The sequence below is a fragment of the Piliocolobus tephrosceles genome, chromosome 15, assembly GCF_002776525.5.
Source record: "Piliocolobus tephrosceles isolate RC106 chromosome 15, ASM277652v3, whole genome shotgun sequence".
In the NCBI taxonomy this organism is placed as follows: Eukaryota; Metazoa; Chordata; class Mammalia; order Primates; family Cercopithecidae; genus Piliocolobus; species Piliocolobus tephrosceles.
The window spans coordinates 105,817,942-105,837,886 of record NC_045448.1 but is presented as its reverse complement, the minus strand read 5'-3'; the positions used below and the strand labels follow the sequence as shown (position 1 = coordinate 105,837,886).

The 19,945-nt window shown below is 41.0% G+C and overlaps 1 protein-coding gene across 5 annotated transcripts in view; it reads right to left on the bottom strand.

Annotated features, from left to right (window-relative positions):
• Positions 1-19,945, bottom strand: part of MGAT4A (alpha-1,3-mannosyl-glycoprotein 4-beta-N-acetylglucosaminyltransferase A) — a 132,219-nt gene that overhangs the window by 54,963 nt on the left and 57,311 nt on the right. For all 5 annotated transcript variants that reach the window (XR_002731478.2, XR_002731479.1, XR_002731477.1 and 2 more), the window contains exon 4: positions 11,561-11,694. Coding sequence is in view for 2 of the 5 variants with exons in the window: in XM_023211424.1 (XP_023067192.1) it covers positions 11,561-11,694 (134 nt within the window). In the remaining 3 variants the exon portion in view is untranslated. The remainder of the gene's footprint in view (positions 1-11,560; positions 11,695-19,945) is intronic.

Sequence of the window (19,945 nt, the reverse complement as noted above, 5' to 3'; positions counted from 1 at the left end):
GAAGGAAGGAAGGAAGGAAGGAAGGAAGGAAGGAAGGAAGGAAGGAAAAAGGAAAGGAAAGGAAGGGAAGGGAAGGGAAGGGAAAATAGGAGGGAAGAAGGGAGGGAAGGCACTTTACTGGATAACAGCAGAATTCATTCTTTTTAAGAACATATGAAACATTGTCCAGGACAGCCAATACACTAGGTCATAAACAAGTATTGATAAATTTTAAAGGACTGAAATCATGCAAAGTATGTATTCTCTCACTATGAAGTAGTTAAATTACAAATCAACAAAAGAAGAAAATTTTGGAAACCCTCAAATGGGTAAAAAAAATTTAAACACTCTTCTAAATAACTCATGGGTCAAAGAAGAGATTATCAGAGGATCAGAAAGTATTTTGATCTGGATGAAAATGAAAACATGACATATCAAAATTTATGGGATGCAGCCAAAGTGGTGCTTAGAGGGAAAGTTATAGCTTTAAACTGGCTATATTAGAAAGAAGAAAGCCTTCCAACCAATAATCTACCCAATCACCTTAAAAATCCCGAAAAAGAAGAGTAAGCCAAACTAAAAGCAGCAGAATACAGCTAATAAGATTAGAGTGAAAAACTAATAAAATAGAACACAGAAAAACGATAGAGAAAGTCACAGGGAGTTTTTTTACTTTACTTGCTACCTAAAAGGACCCAGAAGAGGAGGAAACAGAGAAGGGAAAGCAAAGAAAATAGGGGCTGGGGAATGGGTGGGGGAATGAAAACAGGAGACTATTTTAACCAGCTTTGTAGAACTATTGGACACTTTAGCCATATACATGTATAACTAATAATTTTTTTTCAAAAAGCAGAAAAATAAAGCTAATGGCATTAAATATTAATATTCTAGTTTACTGCTAGACTTTAATTTGGGGCCAAAATTTATTATCTAATGGATTTTTAAAGATTTTTTTTTTTTGAGATAAGGTCTCTGTCACCCAAACTGGATGCAGTAGCTTGATCACAGCTCACTGAAGCCTTGAACTCCTGAGCTGAAGCGATCCTCCTACCTCAACCTCCTGAGTAGCTGGGACTACAGGTGTGTACCACAATGCCTGGATAATTAAAAACATTTCTTTAGAGATAGAGTCTTGCTCTGTTGCGCAGGCTGGTCTACAACTCCTGGCCTCAAGTGATCCTCCTGCCTCAGCCTCCCACGTCATTGGGATTACAGGCAGGAGTCACCATGTCTGGCCTTTAAAGAGTTTTAGTCTCTTCCAGTACCTTCCTCATTTTGGTACTTCAATGGACACTTGTTCAGTAAGTAAAAGAAAACTTAAAATGAAATGTGCCCTTTTGCCTTAAAAAAAAAAAATGATTAACAGGCAACTAAAAGAGTTTGTATTGTTTCTATGGCTGTTGTACTCTTCAGGTGCTTTGGGATAGAAAAAGAGTTCAAAAACATTCAGGCAAGTAAACCTTGGCTGAAGGCAGACTGAGCTGTCTAACTAGAACAGATTCAGCTACTCACACAGAGTTTGGGTGGGAACACAGCACTGACAGTACTTCCCACTTTCCCTCCTGGAAATCATATACAATTATCAATGAGAACCTGATACAAAAACTGCAAACTTTATTTTAGGGCATTAATAGCCCAAATTCTTAAACTCCAAAGGGATCCAGTTTAGTCCTAATAACCAGAGGTAACATGAAGAGTTGCACAGGCTAGCAGTATTTGCAGGAAGCGGCCCAACTGTGTGGCAGAAGGAAAGGCAGAGTCATCTGAACACTACTCTGTCACCTCATCCTCCTGTAAACCAGCAGCCTAGGGAAAACTTCATCTCCAATGATGATCCTTAAAGATGAACCAGCACAGCAACTATCCAAAGTAATAAGACAAAAGGGGGAGATTCAGCAGAACAAAAACTATATGTATGTATGGGTGTATAAACATGTATAAACATGCACACGCACAAACACACACACCAGCTGAAAAATTATGACCAAACATTTCACCATTAATTTAAAATAACAAAAAGCTCCCAATTAAAGCAGTTGCCACCAGGCAGCAAAATGCATATTAATTCTGATATCTAAAAAATAAATAATGAAAATAAATCAAGTTAGCATTTGGGTGAACATGTCTGAAAAGTAAAAAATGCAACTAAAATAGAAGAAAAAATTAATAATGTTAAAAGCAGACATCAATGGATCCGAAAACAAAAAAGGAAATAATAAATAAACCCAAGAAGGTTTTTAGAACATCATAAATGAAAACAGATCCGTTAACTAGCCAGTCACAAATACACATGCATGCACAAAGCAATTGGGGGAAAGAATCGCAAAAAGAACAGGAGCCTGCATTTCCCACCTCTGCCTAAAGCAAAGTTTAAAAGTTGGATAAAATGGATAATTTTCCAGGAAAATATTTTATCAAAATCAGAAGGAAATCTAAATAGCTGTGTATGCTCTAATATGAACATTAACCTTATACCATCTGTACAGAATTAGGTCTCTGAATGGGTACAGCTATCAACAGTCACCACAGTAAACTGAGTGTCTAAAACACAGCACTGGAAGGAACACTGTTCAGTGTATACAACACACATGGAGATTTTAAAAACCATGTGATCATATTTCTATCAAAAAATTAAAACACAAAAAAATAATATTTCTTAGTATTAATGAAATGTACAACAGAAAATAAAAATAAAAACCAAAAATGCCAGAGCAATTTAATAATAAATACTCTGGTTATTCAACTTCTGTATTCCTGCTGTGCAAATTCCTTTCTTCTTCTTTTTTTTGAGACAAGAGTCTCACTCTGTCACCCAGGTTGGAGTGCAGTGATGCGATCTCGGCTCACTGAAACCTCTGCCTCCTGGGTTCAAGTGATTCTCCCGCCTTAGCCTCCCAAGTAGCTGGGACTACAGTAGCTGGGACTACAGGTGCACACCACCATGCCCAGTTAATTTTTGTATTTTCAGTAGAGGTGGGGTTTCACCAAGTTGGCCAGGATGGTCTCGATCTCTTGACCTCATGATCCGCCCGCCTCAGCCTCCCAAAGTGCTGGGATTACAGGCATGAGTCACTGCGCCCGGCCTTCACTGTGCAAATTTCTGACCCTAGGCCAATTAACTAGCCCTGTTAAACCAGCTTACATCAAAGAGTTTAAAGAAGGCATAACAAAGGTCTTGGGCACTCTTCCTGTGAAGCACAAACTAGAATGTGTACTATAGTAAACTAAGAACATTGGAGAGGGCAGAGCAAGATGGCCGAATAGGAACATCTCCAGTCTCCAGCTCCCAGGGCAAGCAACACAGAAGACGGGTGATTTCTGCATTTTCAACTGAGGTACCAGGTTAATCTCACTAGGGAGTGCGGGACAATCAGAGCTGCTCAGCTGCTGCAGCCCGACCAGGGAGAGCTGAAGCAGGGTGAGGCATCCCCTCACCTGGGAAGCGCAAGGGGAAAGGGAATCCCTTTTCCTAGCCAGGGGAACGGAGACACACAACACCTGGAAAATCAGGTAATCCCACCCCAATACTGTGATTTACCAAGGGTCTTAGCAAATGGCACACCAGGAGATTATATCCCACACCTGGCCGGGAGGGTCCCACGCCCATGGAGCCTCCCTCATTGCTAGCACAGCAGTCTGCGATCTAACTGCAAGGCAGGAGCAAGGCTGGTGGAGGGTCGCTGGCCACCACTGCTAAGGCTTAAGTAGGTAAACAAAGCCCCTGGGAAGCCCAAACTGGGTGGAGCCCACAGCAGCTCAAGGAGGCCTGCCTGTCTCTATAGACTCCACCTCTGGGGACAGGGCACAGCTAAACAAAATGCAGCAGAAACCTCTGCAGACGCAAACGACCCTGTCTGACAGCTTTGAAGAGAGAAGTGGATCTCCCAACACAGCGGTTGAGATCTGAGAATGGACAGACTGACTGCTCAAGTGAGTCCCTGACCCCTGAGTAGCCTAACTGGGAGACATCCCCAGCTAGGTGCAGACCGACACCCCACACATCACATGGCGGGGTACACCCCTGAGACAAAACTTCCAAAGCAAGAATCAGACAGGTACACTCGCTGTTCAGCAATATTCTATCTTCTTTAGCCTCTGCTGCTGATACCCAGGCACAGGTAAACAGGGTCTGGAGTGGACCTCAAGCAATCTCTAATAGACCTACAGCTGAGGGTCCTGACTGTTAGAAGGAAAACTAACAAACAGGAAGGACACCCACACCAAAACCTCCTAAGTACCTCACCATCATCAAAGACCAAAGGCAGATAAAACCACAAAGATGGGGAAAAAGCAGGGCAGAAAAGCTGGAAATTCAAAAAATAAGAGCACATCTCTCCCTCCAAAGGAACACAGCTCATTGCCAGCAACGGATCAAAGCTGGACGGAGAATGACTTTGACGAGTTGAGAGACGAAGGTTTCACTCCATCAAACTTCTCAGAGCTAAAGGACGAATTACGTACCTAGCGCAAACTAAAAATCTTGAAAAAAGAGTGGAAGAATGGATAACTAGAATAATCAATGCAGAGAAGGCCATAAACGAACTGAAAGAGATAAAAACCATGGCACGAGAAATACGTGACAAATGCACAAGCTTCAGTAACCAACTCGATCAACTGGAAGAAAGAGTATCAGCGATTGAGGATCAAATGAATGCAATGAAGCGAGAAGAGAAGTCTAAAGAAAAAAGAGGAAAAAGAAAGGAACAAAGCCTGCAAGAAGTATGGGATTATGTGAAAAGACCAAATCTACGTCTGATTGGGGTGCCCGAAAGTGAGGGGGAAAATGGAACCAAGTTGGAAAACACTCTTCAGGGTATCATCCAGGACAACTTCCCCAACCTAGTAAAGCAGGTCAACATTCAAATTCAGGAAATACAGAGAACGCCACAAAGATACTCCTCGAGAAGACCAACTCCAAGACACAGAATTGTCTGATTCTCCAAAGTTGAAATGAAGGAAAAACTGTTAAGGGCAGCCAGAGAGAAAAGTTGGGTTACCCACAAAGGGAAGCCCATCAGACTAACAGCAGATCTCTCGGCAGAAACTCTACAAGCCAGAAGAGAGTGGGGGCCAATATTCAACATTCTTAAAGAAAAGAATTTTCAACCCAGAATTTCATATCCAGCCAAACTAAGTTTCATAAGTGAAGGAGAAATAAAATCCTTTACAGATAAGCAAATGCTTAGAGATTTTGTCACCACCAGGCCTGCCCTACAAGAGACGCTGAAGGAAGCACTAAACATGGAAAGGAACAACTGGTACCAGCCATTGCAAAAACATGCCAAAATGTAAAGACCATTGAGGCTAGGAAGAAACTGCATCAACTAACGAGCAAAACAACCAGCTAATATCATAATGACAGGATCAAGTCCACACATAACAATATTAACTTAAATGTAAATGGACTAAATGGTCCAAATGAAAGACACAGACTGGCAAATTTGGATAAAGAGTCAAGACCCATCTCACATGCAGAGGCACACATAGGCTCAAAATAAAGGGATGGAGGAAGATCTACCAAGCAAATGGAGAACAAAAAAAAGCAGGGGTTGCAATCCTAGTCTCTGATAAAACAGACATTAAACCATCAAAGATCAAAAGAGACAAAGAAGGCCACTACATAATGGTAAAGGGATCAATTCAACAGGAAGAGCTAACTATCCTAAATATGTATGTACCCAATACAGGAGCACCCAGATTCATAAAGCAAGTCCTTACAGACTTAGAGAGACACAGACTCCCATACAATAATAATGGGAGACTTCAACACCCCACTGTCAACATTAGACAGATCAACGAGACAGAAAGTTAATAAGGATATCCAGGAATTGAACTAAACTCTGCACCAAGTGGACATAATAGACATCTATAGAACTCTCCACCCAAATCAACAGAATATACATTCTTCTCAGCACCACATCACACTTATTCCAAAATTGACCACATAAATGGAAGTAAAGCACTCCTCAGCAAATGTACAAGAACAGAAATTATAACAAACTGTCTCTCAGACCACAGTGCAATCAAACTAGAACTTGGGACTAAGAAACTCAATCAAAACCGCTCAACTACATGGAAACTGAACAACCTGCTCCTGAATGACTACTGGGTACATAACGAAATGAAGGCAGAAATAATGATGTTCTTTGAAACCAATGAGAACAAAAATACAACATACCAGAATCTCTGGGACACATTTAAAGCAGTGTGTAGAGGGAAATTTATAGCACTAAAATGCCCACAAGAGAAAGCTGGAAAGACCTAAAATGGACACTCTAACATCACAATTAAAAGAACTAGAGAAGCAAGAGCAAACACATTCAAAAGCTAGCAGAAGGCAAGAAATAACTAAGATCAGAGCAGAACTGAAAGAGACAGAGACATAAAAAACCCTCCAAAAAAATCAATGAATCCAGGAGCTGGTTTTTTGAAAAGATCAACAAAATTGATAGACTGCTAGCAAGACTAATAAAGAAAAGAGAGAAGAATCAAGTAGACACAATAAAAAATGATAAAGGGGATATCACCACTGACCCCACAGAAATATAAACTACCATCAGAGAATACTATAAACATCTCTACACAAATAAACTAGAAAATCTAGAAGAAATGGATAACTTCCTGGACACTTACACTCTCCCAAGACTAAACCAGGAAGAAGTTGAATCCCTGAATGGACCAATAGCAGGCTCTGAAATTGAGGCAATAATTAACAGCCTACCAACCTAAAAAAGTCCAGGACCAGATGGATTCACAGCTGAATTCTACCAGAGGTACAAGGAGGAGCTGGTACCATTCCTTCTGAAACTATTCCAATCAAGAGAAAAAGAGGGAATCCTCCCTAACTCATTTTATGAGGCCAACATCATCCTAATACCAAAGCCTGGCAGAGACACAACAAAAAAAGAGAATTTTAGACCAATATCCCTGATGAACATCGATGCAAAAATCCTCAATAAAATACTGGCAAACCAAATCCAGCAGCACATCAAAAAGCTTGTCCACCATGATCAAGTGGGCTTCATCCCTGGGATGCAAGGCTGGTTCAACATATGCAAATCAATAAATGTAATCCAGCATATAAACAGAACCAAAGACAAAAACCACATGATTATCCCAATAGATGCAGAAAAGGCCTTTGACAAAATTCAACAGCCCTTCATGCTAAAAACTCTCAATAAACTAGGTATTGATGGAACGTATCTCAAAATAGTAAGAGCTATTTATGACAAACCCACATCCAATATCATACTGAATGTGCAAAAACTGGAAGCATTCCCTTTGAAAACTGGCACAAGACAGGGATGCCCTCTCTCACCACTTCTATTCAACATAGTGTTGGAAGTTCTGGCTAGGGCAATCAGGCAAGAGAAAGAAATCAAGGGTATTCAGTTAGGAAAAGAAGAAGCCAAATTGTCCCTGTTTGCAGATGACATGATTGTATATTTAGAAAACCCCATCGTCTCAGCCCAAAATCTCCTTAAGCTGATAAGAAACTGCAGCAAAGTCTCAGGATACAAAATTAATGTGCAAAAATCACAAGCATTCTTATACACCAGTAACAGACAAGCAGAGAGCCAAATCAGGAATGAACTTCCATTCACAATTGCTTCAAAGAGAATAAAATACCTAGGAATCCAACTTACAAGGGATGTAAAGGACCTCTTCAAGGAGAACTACAAACCACTGCTCAATGAAATAAAAGAAAACACAAACAAATGGAAGAACATACCATGCTCATAGATAGAAAGAATCAATATTGTGAAAATGGCCATACTGTCCAAGGTAATTTATAGATTCAATGCCATCTCCATCAAGCTACCAATGAGTTCCTTCACAGAACTGGAACAAACTGCTTTAAAGTTCATATGGAACCAAAAAAGAGCCCGCATTTCCAAGACAATCCTAAGTCAAAAGAACAAAGCTGGAAGCATCACGCCACCTGACTTCAAACTATACTGCAAGGCTACAGTAATCAAAACAGCATGGTACTGGTACCAAAACAGAGACACAGACCAATGGAACAGAACAGAGTCCTCAGAAATAATACCACACATCTACAGCCATCTGATCTTTGACAAACCTGAGAAAAACAAGAAATGGGGAAAGGATTCCCTATTTAATAAATGGTGCTGGGAAAATTGGCTAGCCATAAGTAGAAAGCTGAAACTGGATCCTTTCCTTACTCCTCATACGAAAATTAATTCAAGATGGATTAGAGACTTAAGTGTTAGACCTAATACCATAAAAACCCTAGAAGAAAACCTAGGTAATACCATTCAGGACATAGGCATGGGCAAGGACTTCATGTCTAAAACACCAAAAGCAACGGCAACAAAAGCCAAAATTGACAAATGGGATCTAATTAAACTAAAGAGCTTCTGCACAGCAAAAGAAACTACCATCAGAGTGAACAGGCAACCTACAGAATGGGGAAAATGTTTGCAATCTACTCATCTGACAAAGGGCTAATACCCAGAACCTATAAAGAATTCAAACAAATTTACAAGAAAAAAACAAACAACCCCATCAAAAAGTGGGCAAAGGATATGAACAGACATTTCTCAAAAGAAGACATTCATACAGCCAACAGACACATGAAAAAATGCTCGTCATCACTGGCCATCAGAGAAATGCAAACCAAAACCACAATGAGATACCATCTCACACCAGTTAGAATGGCAATCATTAAAAAGTCAGGAAACAATAGGTGCTGGAGAGGATGTGGAGAAATAGGAACACTTTTACACTGTTGGTGGGATTGTAAACTACTTCAACCATTATGGAAAACAGTATGGCGATTCCTCAAGGATCTAGAACTAGAAATACCATATGACCCAGCCATCCCATTACTGGGTATATACCCAAAGGATTATAAATCATGCTGCTATAAAGACACATGCACACTATGTTCATTGCGGAACTATTCACAATAGCAAAGACTTGGAATCAACCCAAATGTCCATCTGTGACAGACTGGATTAAGAAAATGTGGCACATATACACCATGGAATACTATGCAGCCATAAAAAAGGATGAGTTTATGTCCTTTGTAGGGACATGGATGCAGCTGGAAACCATCATTCTGAGCAAACTATTGCAAGAACAGAAAACCAAACACCGCATGTTCTCACTCATAGGTGGGAACTGAACAATGAGATCACTTGGACTCGGGAAGGAGAACATTACACACCGGGGTCTATTATGGGGAGGGGGAAGGGGGGAGGGATTGCATGGGAGTTATACCTGATGTAAATGACGAGTTGATGGGTGCTGACGAGTTGATGAGTGCAGCACACCAACATGGCACAAGTACACATATGTAACAAACTTGCATGTTGTGCACATGTACCCTAGAACTTAAAGTATAATATAATAAAAAAAGAACACTGAATTAAAAAAAAAAAAAAACCAACATTGTTTTCATACTGTATACTAAACACTCCATGAACCTGGAAATTCTAGAAACTCAATTTTTCAAAGTTGAACAGTAGGTGCTCGTCCAACTTGATGAATCTGTTATTTCCTTATAGAATCTAAATTCAAATCCTACAGTTTTTATGTAAGGTATTTGGAATGCTGCTGGGCAAACTGCTGAAACAATGTGAATAAACAGGGTAATATAAAAAAAATCCTAGGCTGGGTGTGGTGGCACACACCTGTAATCCCAGAACTTTGGGAGGCTGGAGTAGGAGGATCACTTGAGCTCAGGAGACAACCTGGGCAACATAGTGAAACCCCGTCTCGACACACACACACAAAATACAAAAAATTAGCTGGGCATGGTGGTACACAGCTGTAGTCCCAGCTACTTGGGAGGCTGACATAGGAGGATTGCTGGAGCCTGGGAGGTCGAGGTTGCAGTGAGCCAAAACTGCACCACTGCACTCCAGCCTGGGTGACAGAGTGAGATCCTGTCACAAAATATATACATATATATTCATTCAATATAAAGTCCTCCTCATGGTTACCACCACCATCATTTGGTTGTTCTGGTTTAGGCAGTATTCTGCCTGAAACCCACCTCAAAAACTCCTTCTGTCTCTTTCTAACCACTTCATTTAGCCATCACCTCCGTGTACATATGATTTCCTGTTCTGTTTTGCAACAATTACAAAGAATTCAGGTGTTTTTGAACAAGAGACAACCTGTATCAGTTAGGAAACAGCCTAAATGTCTATCAATCAGACATTAAATAAATTGTGCTAAAACCACATAATGAAATATTTTATAGCCATAAAGAATGATGTTGTGATATTTATTCTTGTTAGCATGGAAAAATGTCCACTACATTAAAATATATATAGAATGATCCCATTCATATATAGCTGTACAAGCCACAGGAAAAAAACCCTTAACATGTATTTTGAAATAGTTATATTTATACAGAGGAGTAACAGGTAATTTTTCATTATACATTTATGTAACTGTTTTGAACAGTATGCATTTGTTTACTTCTCTAATAAGGAAATCATCAAGACCATTTTCATTTAAAAAGACATGGGGAACTCTAAAAAGTTATGAATTAGTGGGCCAGAACTCTACTACGTCCTAAATCCTTTCCTATGCTGAAACTCTACACAATAATTAAGAAAATATTTACTCTAGGGTCTTATTCCTCATGATTTAAAAAGAACTTTTTCAAGATTTATTCTTTCTCTAAATCTTTTGAGGATAATAAAATACAAGAAGTGTGGTATTTCTCATTCACACGATTTCTTAGGAGTACAGAGAAGGGATGGAGAGAATAAAAGGATGATAAAACCCCAGCTGAGACTAAACCTTTTTCAGGTTTCAGGACTCCCAAAGATCATCAGTGCAAACGTCCAAATTTAAGTCTTAGAGCTAGAAACGGGGACGTGTCTTTTTTTTTTTTTTTTTTTTTTTTTACATATTTCTTTTTCCTTTAAGTTCTAGGGTACGTGTGCACAACGTGCAGGTTTGTTACATATGTATACATGTGCCATTTGGTGTGCTGCACCCATCAACTCATCATTTACATTAGGTATATCTCCTAATACTCTCTCTCCCCCCTCCCCCTTCTCCCCACCCACCGATAGGCCCCGGTGTGTGACGTTCCCCATCCTATGTCCAAGTGTTCTCATTCTTCAATTCCCACCTGTGAGTGAGAACCAACCCAAATGTCCATCAATGACAGACTGGATTAAGAAAATGTGGCACATATACACCATGGAATACTATGCAGCCATAAAAAACGATGAGTTCATGTCCTTTGTAGGGACATGGATGAAGCTGGAAACCATCATTCTGAGCAAACTGTCCCAAGGACAGAAAACCAGAAACCACATGTTCTCACTGATAGGGGACATATTCTTAAAGATCTATGGGTTTATCATTCTATTGACAACAAAGATTACTATTCCTGGTTTGTAACCGTAGGAGAGAAGTAAAGGCAAACATAAGTTAGATTTACATTAAACTATCAGATAGAATATATTACCTAAGCTTTACTCATCACATTTTTAAACAGTGCTTTTAAAAGCATATTCAAATATTCAATTAGGGTTTCAACTCTTATAGGCTATATATGGTAAAAACATAACAACAATTAAATAATTACCTCTCCTATGAAGACTACTATCACACAGTCCAACTTCTCTTCAGGATACAGATTATCAATAAGGGAATGAAGAGTTTCTATGAGGTAAGATTTAACTTCTCTTTTCACTGTGGGAATGCCCATGACTATGGAAACTGAAAAAAAAATATATCGTAATTATATTAAAAAATTGTACAAGGACAATACAGAGAAACACTTCTATTTCAAAAGTATTATACCCTCTCAAATGGATAGGAATAATTGATGGATCAAAATATATTAAGTTTCAGAAAGAAAAATAAAGAATACAAGGGCATACCTGTAATGACTGTAATTCATTTTCACATGGCTTAACCATAAGAAAAAAAGAACTGATAAAAATGAAATCCCAGCACTTTGGGAGGCTGAGACGGGCGGATCACGAGGTCAAGAGATCGAGACCATCCTGGCTAACACGGTGAAACCCTGTCTCTACTAAAAATACAAAAAACTAGCCGGGTGAGGTGGCTGGCGCCTGTAGTCCCAGCTACTCCGGAGGCTGAGGCAGGAGAATGGCGTGAACCCGGGAGGCGGAGCTTGCAGTGAGCTGAGATCCGGCCACTGCACTCCAGCCCGGGCGACAAAGCAACACTTCGTCTCAAAAAAAAAAAAAAAAAAAAAAAATGAAAGACATTAAACCTCACACTAAAAATGAATGGCTGTAAAGTATAAACAGCAAACTGTACTATACAACTAAAACTTAAAAATACTAAACATATCTTAAAAATTAACGTCTTATCTATCGACTTCAAGCATAAGACATGCCAAGAAGAGCACAACATCAATTCTGTGGTTGTTCTTGCCAACAATGCATAACCTCAACTTAACCATAAAGGAACATCAGAGAAATCCAAACTGGGGCAATGCTCCACAAAATAACAGTACTCTTTAAAGTGTTATGGTCACGAAAGACAGAGTAATGAACTGTCCCCGATTAGAAAAGACTTAGGAACCATGACAATTAAGTGAAATATGCAATCTTGAGTTGGATCCTGGAAGAGAAAAATAACAACAATGAAACACATGACAAAATTGGAATAAGAGCTAAGGTTAGCTAACAGTGTAGCATCAACGTTAACTTCCTGGCTTTTGATCACTGTACTATGGTCATGTAGGGACACTGGGTAAAGGCACATGAAAACTTTCTGACCAGGCACAGTGGCTCATGCCTATAATCCCAGCACTTTGGGAGGCAGAGGTGGTGGACTACTTGAGCTCAGGAGTTTCAGACCAGCCTGGCCAACATGGTGAAACCCAGTCTCTACTAAAAATACAAAAATTATCTGGGCATGGGGGTGTGCAACTATAATCCCAGCTACTTGGGAGGCGGAGGCACAAGAATCGCCTGGGAGGCAGAGGATGCAGTGAGCTGAGATTGTGCCCTTGCACTGCAGCCTGGGTGACAAAGCAAGATTCCATCTCAAAAAAAAAAAAAAAAAAGAAAACTTTGTGTACTATTTGTGCAACATTTTTAAAGTCTAAAATTACAGTCAATGTTCCTATAATGCTTGTTTTCAACACAAATTTGTTTCTACATGATTAACATATTAGGGGAAAATTGGGGCATAACACGTGAATTTCACATTAGCTTACGTGCAATTTGTCTTCTGAAACAAACACCAGGTCAGCAACAGAAAATTGTACCCAGCTGAACTGAGTTCAGAAAATTGAACCAAACCGTGTAGAAATACTGCATACAAAATGCACACACCTCAAAATACCTACCAGCTGTCTCAGTTCACCACAGCTATCAACCACACCCATCCACATTGGGTGTTGCAACCTTCCATCAGATTTGAAATAACCTACCTCACAGCCCTTCACAATAACTTACAAGCTGCAACCTTCAGCAACCCACTTTAACAAGCAAATCTCAGGGCTTTTTCAAGATAGAGTGCCACATCTAAGTATTTCTCAATCATTTATCCTGTGAAAAAATGTGCGACCATTATTATTAGGTTCTTATCCTTTTTTATGTGTAACTGACAAAGTTTTTTGAGTGTTGTGATCCTAACCCCCTTGCTCTCATTTTTTTGCACCATTTTCATACCACAGTGATTTTTTAGGAACATAATGCATTACAGAGGTATTTCAAAGTAAGTTTTTAAAAATTATGCCTTAAAGTCTTAGTATACTAAGTATGTATCAATAGAGAAGTATTTTGAATATGTTAAAAACAACTTCATCTTAATCATGCAACAATTTTTTGGAGATACTAAAAAATATTTATAATTCACAGAATTCTAATGCCAGCGGCTGGGTGCAGTGGCTCACGCCTGTAATCCCATCACCTTGGAAGGCCAAAGCGGGTGGATCACAAGGTCAGGAGATCGAGACCATCCTGGCTAACATGGTGAAACCCTGTCTCTACTGAAAAAAACAAAAAATTAGCCAGGCATGGTAGCAGGTGCCTGTAGTCCCAGCTATTCAGGAGGCTGAGGCAGGAGAATAGCTTGAATCTAGGAGGTGGAGGATGCAGTGAGCCAAGATTGCACCACTGCACTCCAGCCTGGGTGACACAGTGAGACTCTATCTCAAAAACAAACAAACAAAAAGAATTCTAATGCCAGAAGGAAGTGTAAAGACTATGGATCTACCACCATGATTCTTGAGGTAAGAATACTAAGATGCGAAAGGTTTAAGAGACTGCCCCAAGGTCTCATGCCACATCCCTCTATTTCATTTTAGGTAAGAAGAGTTCTCAAGCACTCAAAAAGATATTTGCTCTACAAGACTTCGTCCCCCACCTCCAAAAAAAGATATTTGCTCTACTTGTTTTGCACATATTTACTGCAAGGCATTATTCTAGGTGTTAGGCATACAATGGTAAATAACATAGATAAGGTCCCTGCCCTCATGGAACGCACATTCTAGAAAGGGGAAAAAGATTTAAAATATATGTGTCTTACAGGATGATATATATGGGTTGATACTGTCAAAGTGATGAATGGGGAGGGGGTACCCCTATAGGTCGTGTGGTCACGGAAGGCCTCTCTGATATCAGCTGAGCTGGTAACTATGAGAAAGAGCTGATGAAGAATACTGCAGAAGAGGAAGCAACAAGGCCCTGAAGACAGAATGATTTTGACATAGTCAAGAAATACCAACAGCAGGCTGGATCGAAAGCAGAATAAGCCCAGATTGAGAAAATCAGCCAGGGGTCACATTGCATACAACAAAGTTTGTTTTAATGCTGAGTGCAAGAGAAAGCCATTGTAAGGTTGTAAGCAGGGGAGTGACATTATCCAATTTGTAATTTTAAGAGATTATCAAATTTCACAAAAAGTAAAAGCACTTTGGGAGATCAGTTAGGAAGCTACTGTATTAACTAAAGGAAAAGAATGTGGTTTAAATGGGGCTGTAGGGTGTTTGAAGAGGTGGAGATGACTGGATGATGGAGACGCTCACCAATGGGGCTTCAGCTGGCAGACAACAGAAGGGGAGGGATCAAGGATGACTTGAGTAAGTGGATGGGGCAACTTTCACTCAGAACAACACACTTGAGGAGAGGGCCCCCAATCCAGATTTCTGTTCTGACCAAGTTACTCTGAGATGCCAAAAGACAGGATGAGTTACAATGGAAGCAAAATTACACAGAATAATCTACCTCAGAATTTAAGGCCGGGTGTGGTGGCTGATGCCTTTAATCCCAGCACTTCAGGAGGCTGAGGCAGGAGGATCACTTGAACCCAGGAGTTCGAGACCAGCCTGAGCAACGTGACAAGACCCTGTCTCTACAAAAAATAAAAAAACTTAGCTGGGCACAGTGGCGCATGCCTGTAGCCCTAGCTACTTGGGAGGCTGAGGTGGGAGGATCACTTGAGCCTGGGAGGTGGAGGCTGCAGTGAGCTGTGATCACACCACTGTACTCCAGCCCGGGAGACAGAGCGAGACCCTGTCTCAAAAAAACAAAAACAAAAAAATTACAAGTGTAACAACTAGGATGAGGAGCATTCTTAGAAAATGCTAACTCATATGGAGTACAAAGACTTCACTTATGATGAAAGCAAAGCCCATGGTGATCCACAGTGTGCAAACAAAAATGGCATAAAGTCACAGTGCAAATTCTCTATCCCTACCACACTCTTGGGGATTTTTGGTTTCTGCTTTGCTTTGCTGAAGTTTAGATGGCACATGATACGGTTTGGCTGTGTCCCTACCCAAATCTCATCTTGAATTCCTACGCATTGTGGGAGGGACCTGGTGGGAGTTAATGGAATCATGGGGACAAATCTTTCCCATACTGTTCTCGTGATAGTGAACAAGTCTTAAGAGATCTGATGGTTTTAAAAAGAGGAGATCCCCTGCACAGGGTTGCTCTCTCTTTGCCTGCTGCCATCCATGTAAGATGTGACTTGCTCCTCCTTGCCTTCCGCCATGATTGTGAGGCTTCCCCAGCCACTTGGAAATGTAAGTTCAATTAAACCTCTTTCTTTTGTAAATTGCGCAGTCTCAGGTATGTCTTTATCAGCAGCATGAAAATAGACTAATACAGTAAACTGGTACCAGTAGAGTGGGGCACTGCTGAAAAGATACCCGAAAATGTGGAAGCAACTTTGGAACTGGGTAACAGGCAGAGGCTGAACAGTTTGGAGGGCTCAGAAGGCAGGAAAATATAGGAAAGTCTGGAGCTCCCTAGAGACTTGTTGAATGGCTGACCAAAAAGCTGATAATGATATGGACAATGAAATCTAGGCTGAGGTGGTCTCAGATGGAGATGAGGAACTTGTTGGGAACTGGAGTAAAGGTGACTCTTGTTATGTTTTAGCAAAGAGACTGGCAGCATTTTGCCTCTGCCCTAGAGATTTGTGGAACTTTGAACTTGAGAGAGATGATTTATGGTATCTGGTGGAAGAAATTTCTAAGCAGCAAAGCATTCAAGAGTTAACTTGGGTGCTTTTAAAGGCATTCAGTTTTTTTGTTTTTGTTTTTTTTTGTTGTTGTTGTTGTTCTTTTGAGACAGAGTTTCACTCTTGTGGCACAGGCTGGAGTGCAATGGCACGATCTCGGCTCACTGCAACCTCCACCTCCCAGCTTCAAACAATTCTCCTGCCTCAGCCTCCCGAGTAGCTGGGATTACAGGTGCCCACCACCATGGCCAGATTTCCTGTGCTGTTTTGTATTTTTAGTAGAGACAGGGTTTCACCACGTTGGTCAGGCTGGTCTCGAACTCCTGACCTCGTGATCCACCCACCTTGGCCTCCCAAAGTGCTGGGATTATAGGCATGAGCCACCACACCCAGCCAGCATTCAGTTTTAAAAGGGAAAGAGCATAAAAGTTTGGAAAATTTGCAGCCTGACAATGTGATAGAAAAGAAAATCTCATTTTCTGAGGTGAAATTCAAGCCACTTGCAGAAATTTGCAGAAGTAATGAGGAGCTGAATGGTTAAGCTCAATGGGGAAAATGTCTCCAAGGCATGTCAGAGACCTTTGTGGCAACCCCTCCCATCACAGGCTCAGAGATTTAGGAGGGAAAAATGGTTTTCTGGGCCGGGCCCAGGGTCCCTCTGCTGTGTGCAGTCTAGGGACTTGGTGACCTGTGCCCCAGCCACTCCAGCCTTGACTAAAAGGGGCCAAGGTACTGCTCAGGCCGTGGCTTCAGAGGGTGCAACCCCCAAGCCTTGGCAGCTTCTGCGTGGTGTTGAGCCAGCAGGTGCACAGAAGTCAAGAATTGGGAACTTCCACCTAGATTCCAGAGGATGAATGGATACGCCTGGATGCTCAGGCAGAAGTTTGCTGTAGGGGTGGTGCTCTTATGGAGAACCTCTGCTAGCACAGGGCGGAAGGCACATGTGGGGTCAGAGACCCCCTGACAGAGTCCCTATTGGGCTACCACCTAGTGTAGCTGTGAGAAGAGGACCACCGTCCTCCAGACCCCACAATGGTAGATCCACCCATGGCTTTCACCACGTGCCTGGAAAAGCCGCACTCAACACAAGCCCATGAAAGCAGCCGGGAGGGAGGCTGTACCCTGCAGAGCCACAGGGGCAGAGCTGCCCAAGACCAAGGGAACCCATCTCTTGCATCAGTGTGACCTGGATGTGAGACATGGAGTCAAAGGAAATCATTCTGGAGTTTTAAGATTTGACTGCCCTGCTGGATTTTGGACCTGCATAGGGCCTGTAGCCCCTTTGTTTTGGCCAATTTCTCCCATTTGGAATGGCTGTATTTACTCAATGCTGGCACCCCCATTGTGTCTAGGAAGTAACTAGCTTGTTTTTGATTTTACAGGCTCATGGGTGGAAGGGACTTGCCTCATCTCAGATGAGACGTTGGACTGTGGACTTTTGAGTTAATGCTGAAATGAGTTAAGACTTCAGGAACGGTTGGGAAGGCGTGACTGGTTTTGAAATGTGAGGATGTGAGATTTGGGAGGGGCCGGGGGCGGAATGATATGGTTTGGCTGTGTCCCCACCCAAATCTCATCTTGAATTCCTATGTGTTGTGGGAGGGACCTGGTGAGAGGTAATTGAATCATGGGGGCAAGTCTTTCCTGTGCTGTTCTCATGACAGTGAATAAGCCTCATGTGATCTGATGGTTTTAAAAAGAGAAGTTTCCTTGCACAAGCTCACTCTCTCTTTGCCTGCTGCCATCCATGTAAAATGTGACTTGCTCCTCCTTGCCTTATGCCATGATTGTGAGGCTTCCCCAGTCGTGTGGAACTCTAAGTCCAATTAAACCTCTTTCTTTTGTAAATTGCCCAGTCTCAGGTATATCTTTATCAGCAGCGTGAAAATGGACTAATACAGCGTGTTTAGAGAATGAACCATTTTATCCGTAATACACTATTTTAGAGTCAAAATTTAAATTATTTAGCTTAAACCGGGTATTCAAAGACTTCAAAAGCACTAAAAATGAAACTTCTAATTTCAGCCCAACCTACAAAATGAGAGTAATCATGCTTATGGTAATTTGCAAAATTACCACCAAAACAGGGTAGTTTCCTTGGCCTTTTGAGCCCATGGAAGGGCTGCACTTCTTAGTCCCCTTATGGTTGGGGACTGTGGAGCCAAGGGGATATAATTATTAATAGCCCATGAGTCATCGGCATGTGTAATCTGTGGGCTGAGCACTGATAACTGCAGTGTGAAATCCTTGAGATTGTTTGTTCTCTTTGGCAGAGCAGCCAGAAATATTCAAGATGGCAACTGCTCTGTCAGCCTGGATCCCTGCATGACTGGTCAACCTTGGTGGACATGCACTATGAGCAAAAAAAAAAAAAAAAATACACACGTGTTATCTCAATCACTGAGACTCTGGGGTTGTTAGTTACCACAACATAACCCAGCCTGTCCTATCTGATACCATGTTCTTCTACCATGTACAATCCAGAAAATGTAAGTATTCTACTGAGCTAGAGTTCAGAAGAAATATGTCAGCAAAGTGAAGAATATGGTCATATCATCCTTTTAGGGAGGCGCAAGATGGACCAATGAAACCAAACAGAAATAGAGCCAACGGGTTTGGCTAGGTACTGGGATCACTGATTTTGTTTTCATTCTGAGTGCAAGAGTTCCATTGATTAACCACCTAGTATTTGCAATTCAAGTAGTAACTGTGTATATATAATACATCTACTATGTACTAGACAGTCTGAAATACAGCCATGAGATAGGTAAGCCCCCTACCTCATGGTATTTATAATTTGACAGAACTATCAACTGTGATTATTTCATTTGCTTCCACTTTCCTGGGAAGTTTTCCAATTCTAGTTTGTATTTCTTTTAAAGTAAAAAAAGAATTAGGAAAAATCTTGGCATTCTCAATCTTCAGTAACTCAATCTACCTTCAGTTATAACTACATTATGTCCCCTTAAAAATGTTCATTGCTAGCCAAATATTTTTAGCCTATCATGTTTCCTTATGGTTTGACTTTAGTCATTTATTCCTCATTTCTTCCCTTATATCTCATGACAATATTTTTTTTTCTTCTACTGCCTCATTGCCCTTTCTCTGCCTCTGTCTTCCTTGTGTTCATCTTCCTCTTTCCCTGGAAATTAACTGGTGGAAAACCTTCAAGTCTCAGTCCTAGGCCCTAGGAGATCTCATCCATTTCTGTGTCTTCAATCACTTACTCCCAAACAATGACTCATAAAATTAAATCTAACTCAGATCTCTCCTTTGAGTCCCAGATCTAAATATCCAGCTGCCTACTCCAACATCTCCACTGTGATATCTCAAAATCACCTCCAAATTATCATATCCAAATTTAATTTATAAACTTCTCTTGCAAACCAGTGATGCAAAACAGTGTCTACTGTCCCCTATCTCACTGAATGGCCCACCATGCATCCAGCCACTCAATCCAGAAACCCTGGGATCATTCCTGACCACTCCTCTACCTCAGTCCACAAATCCAGAACAC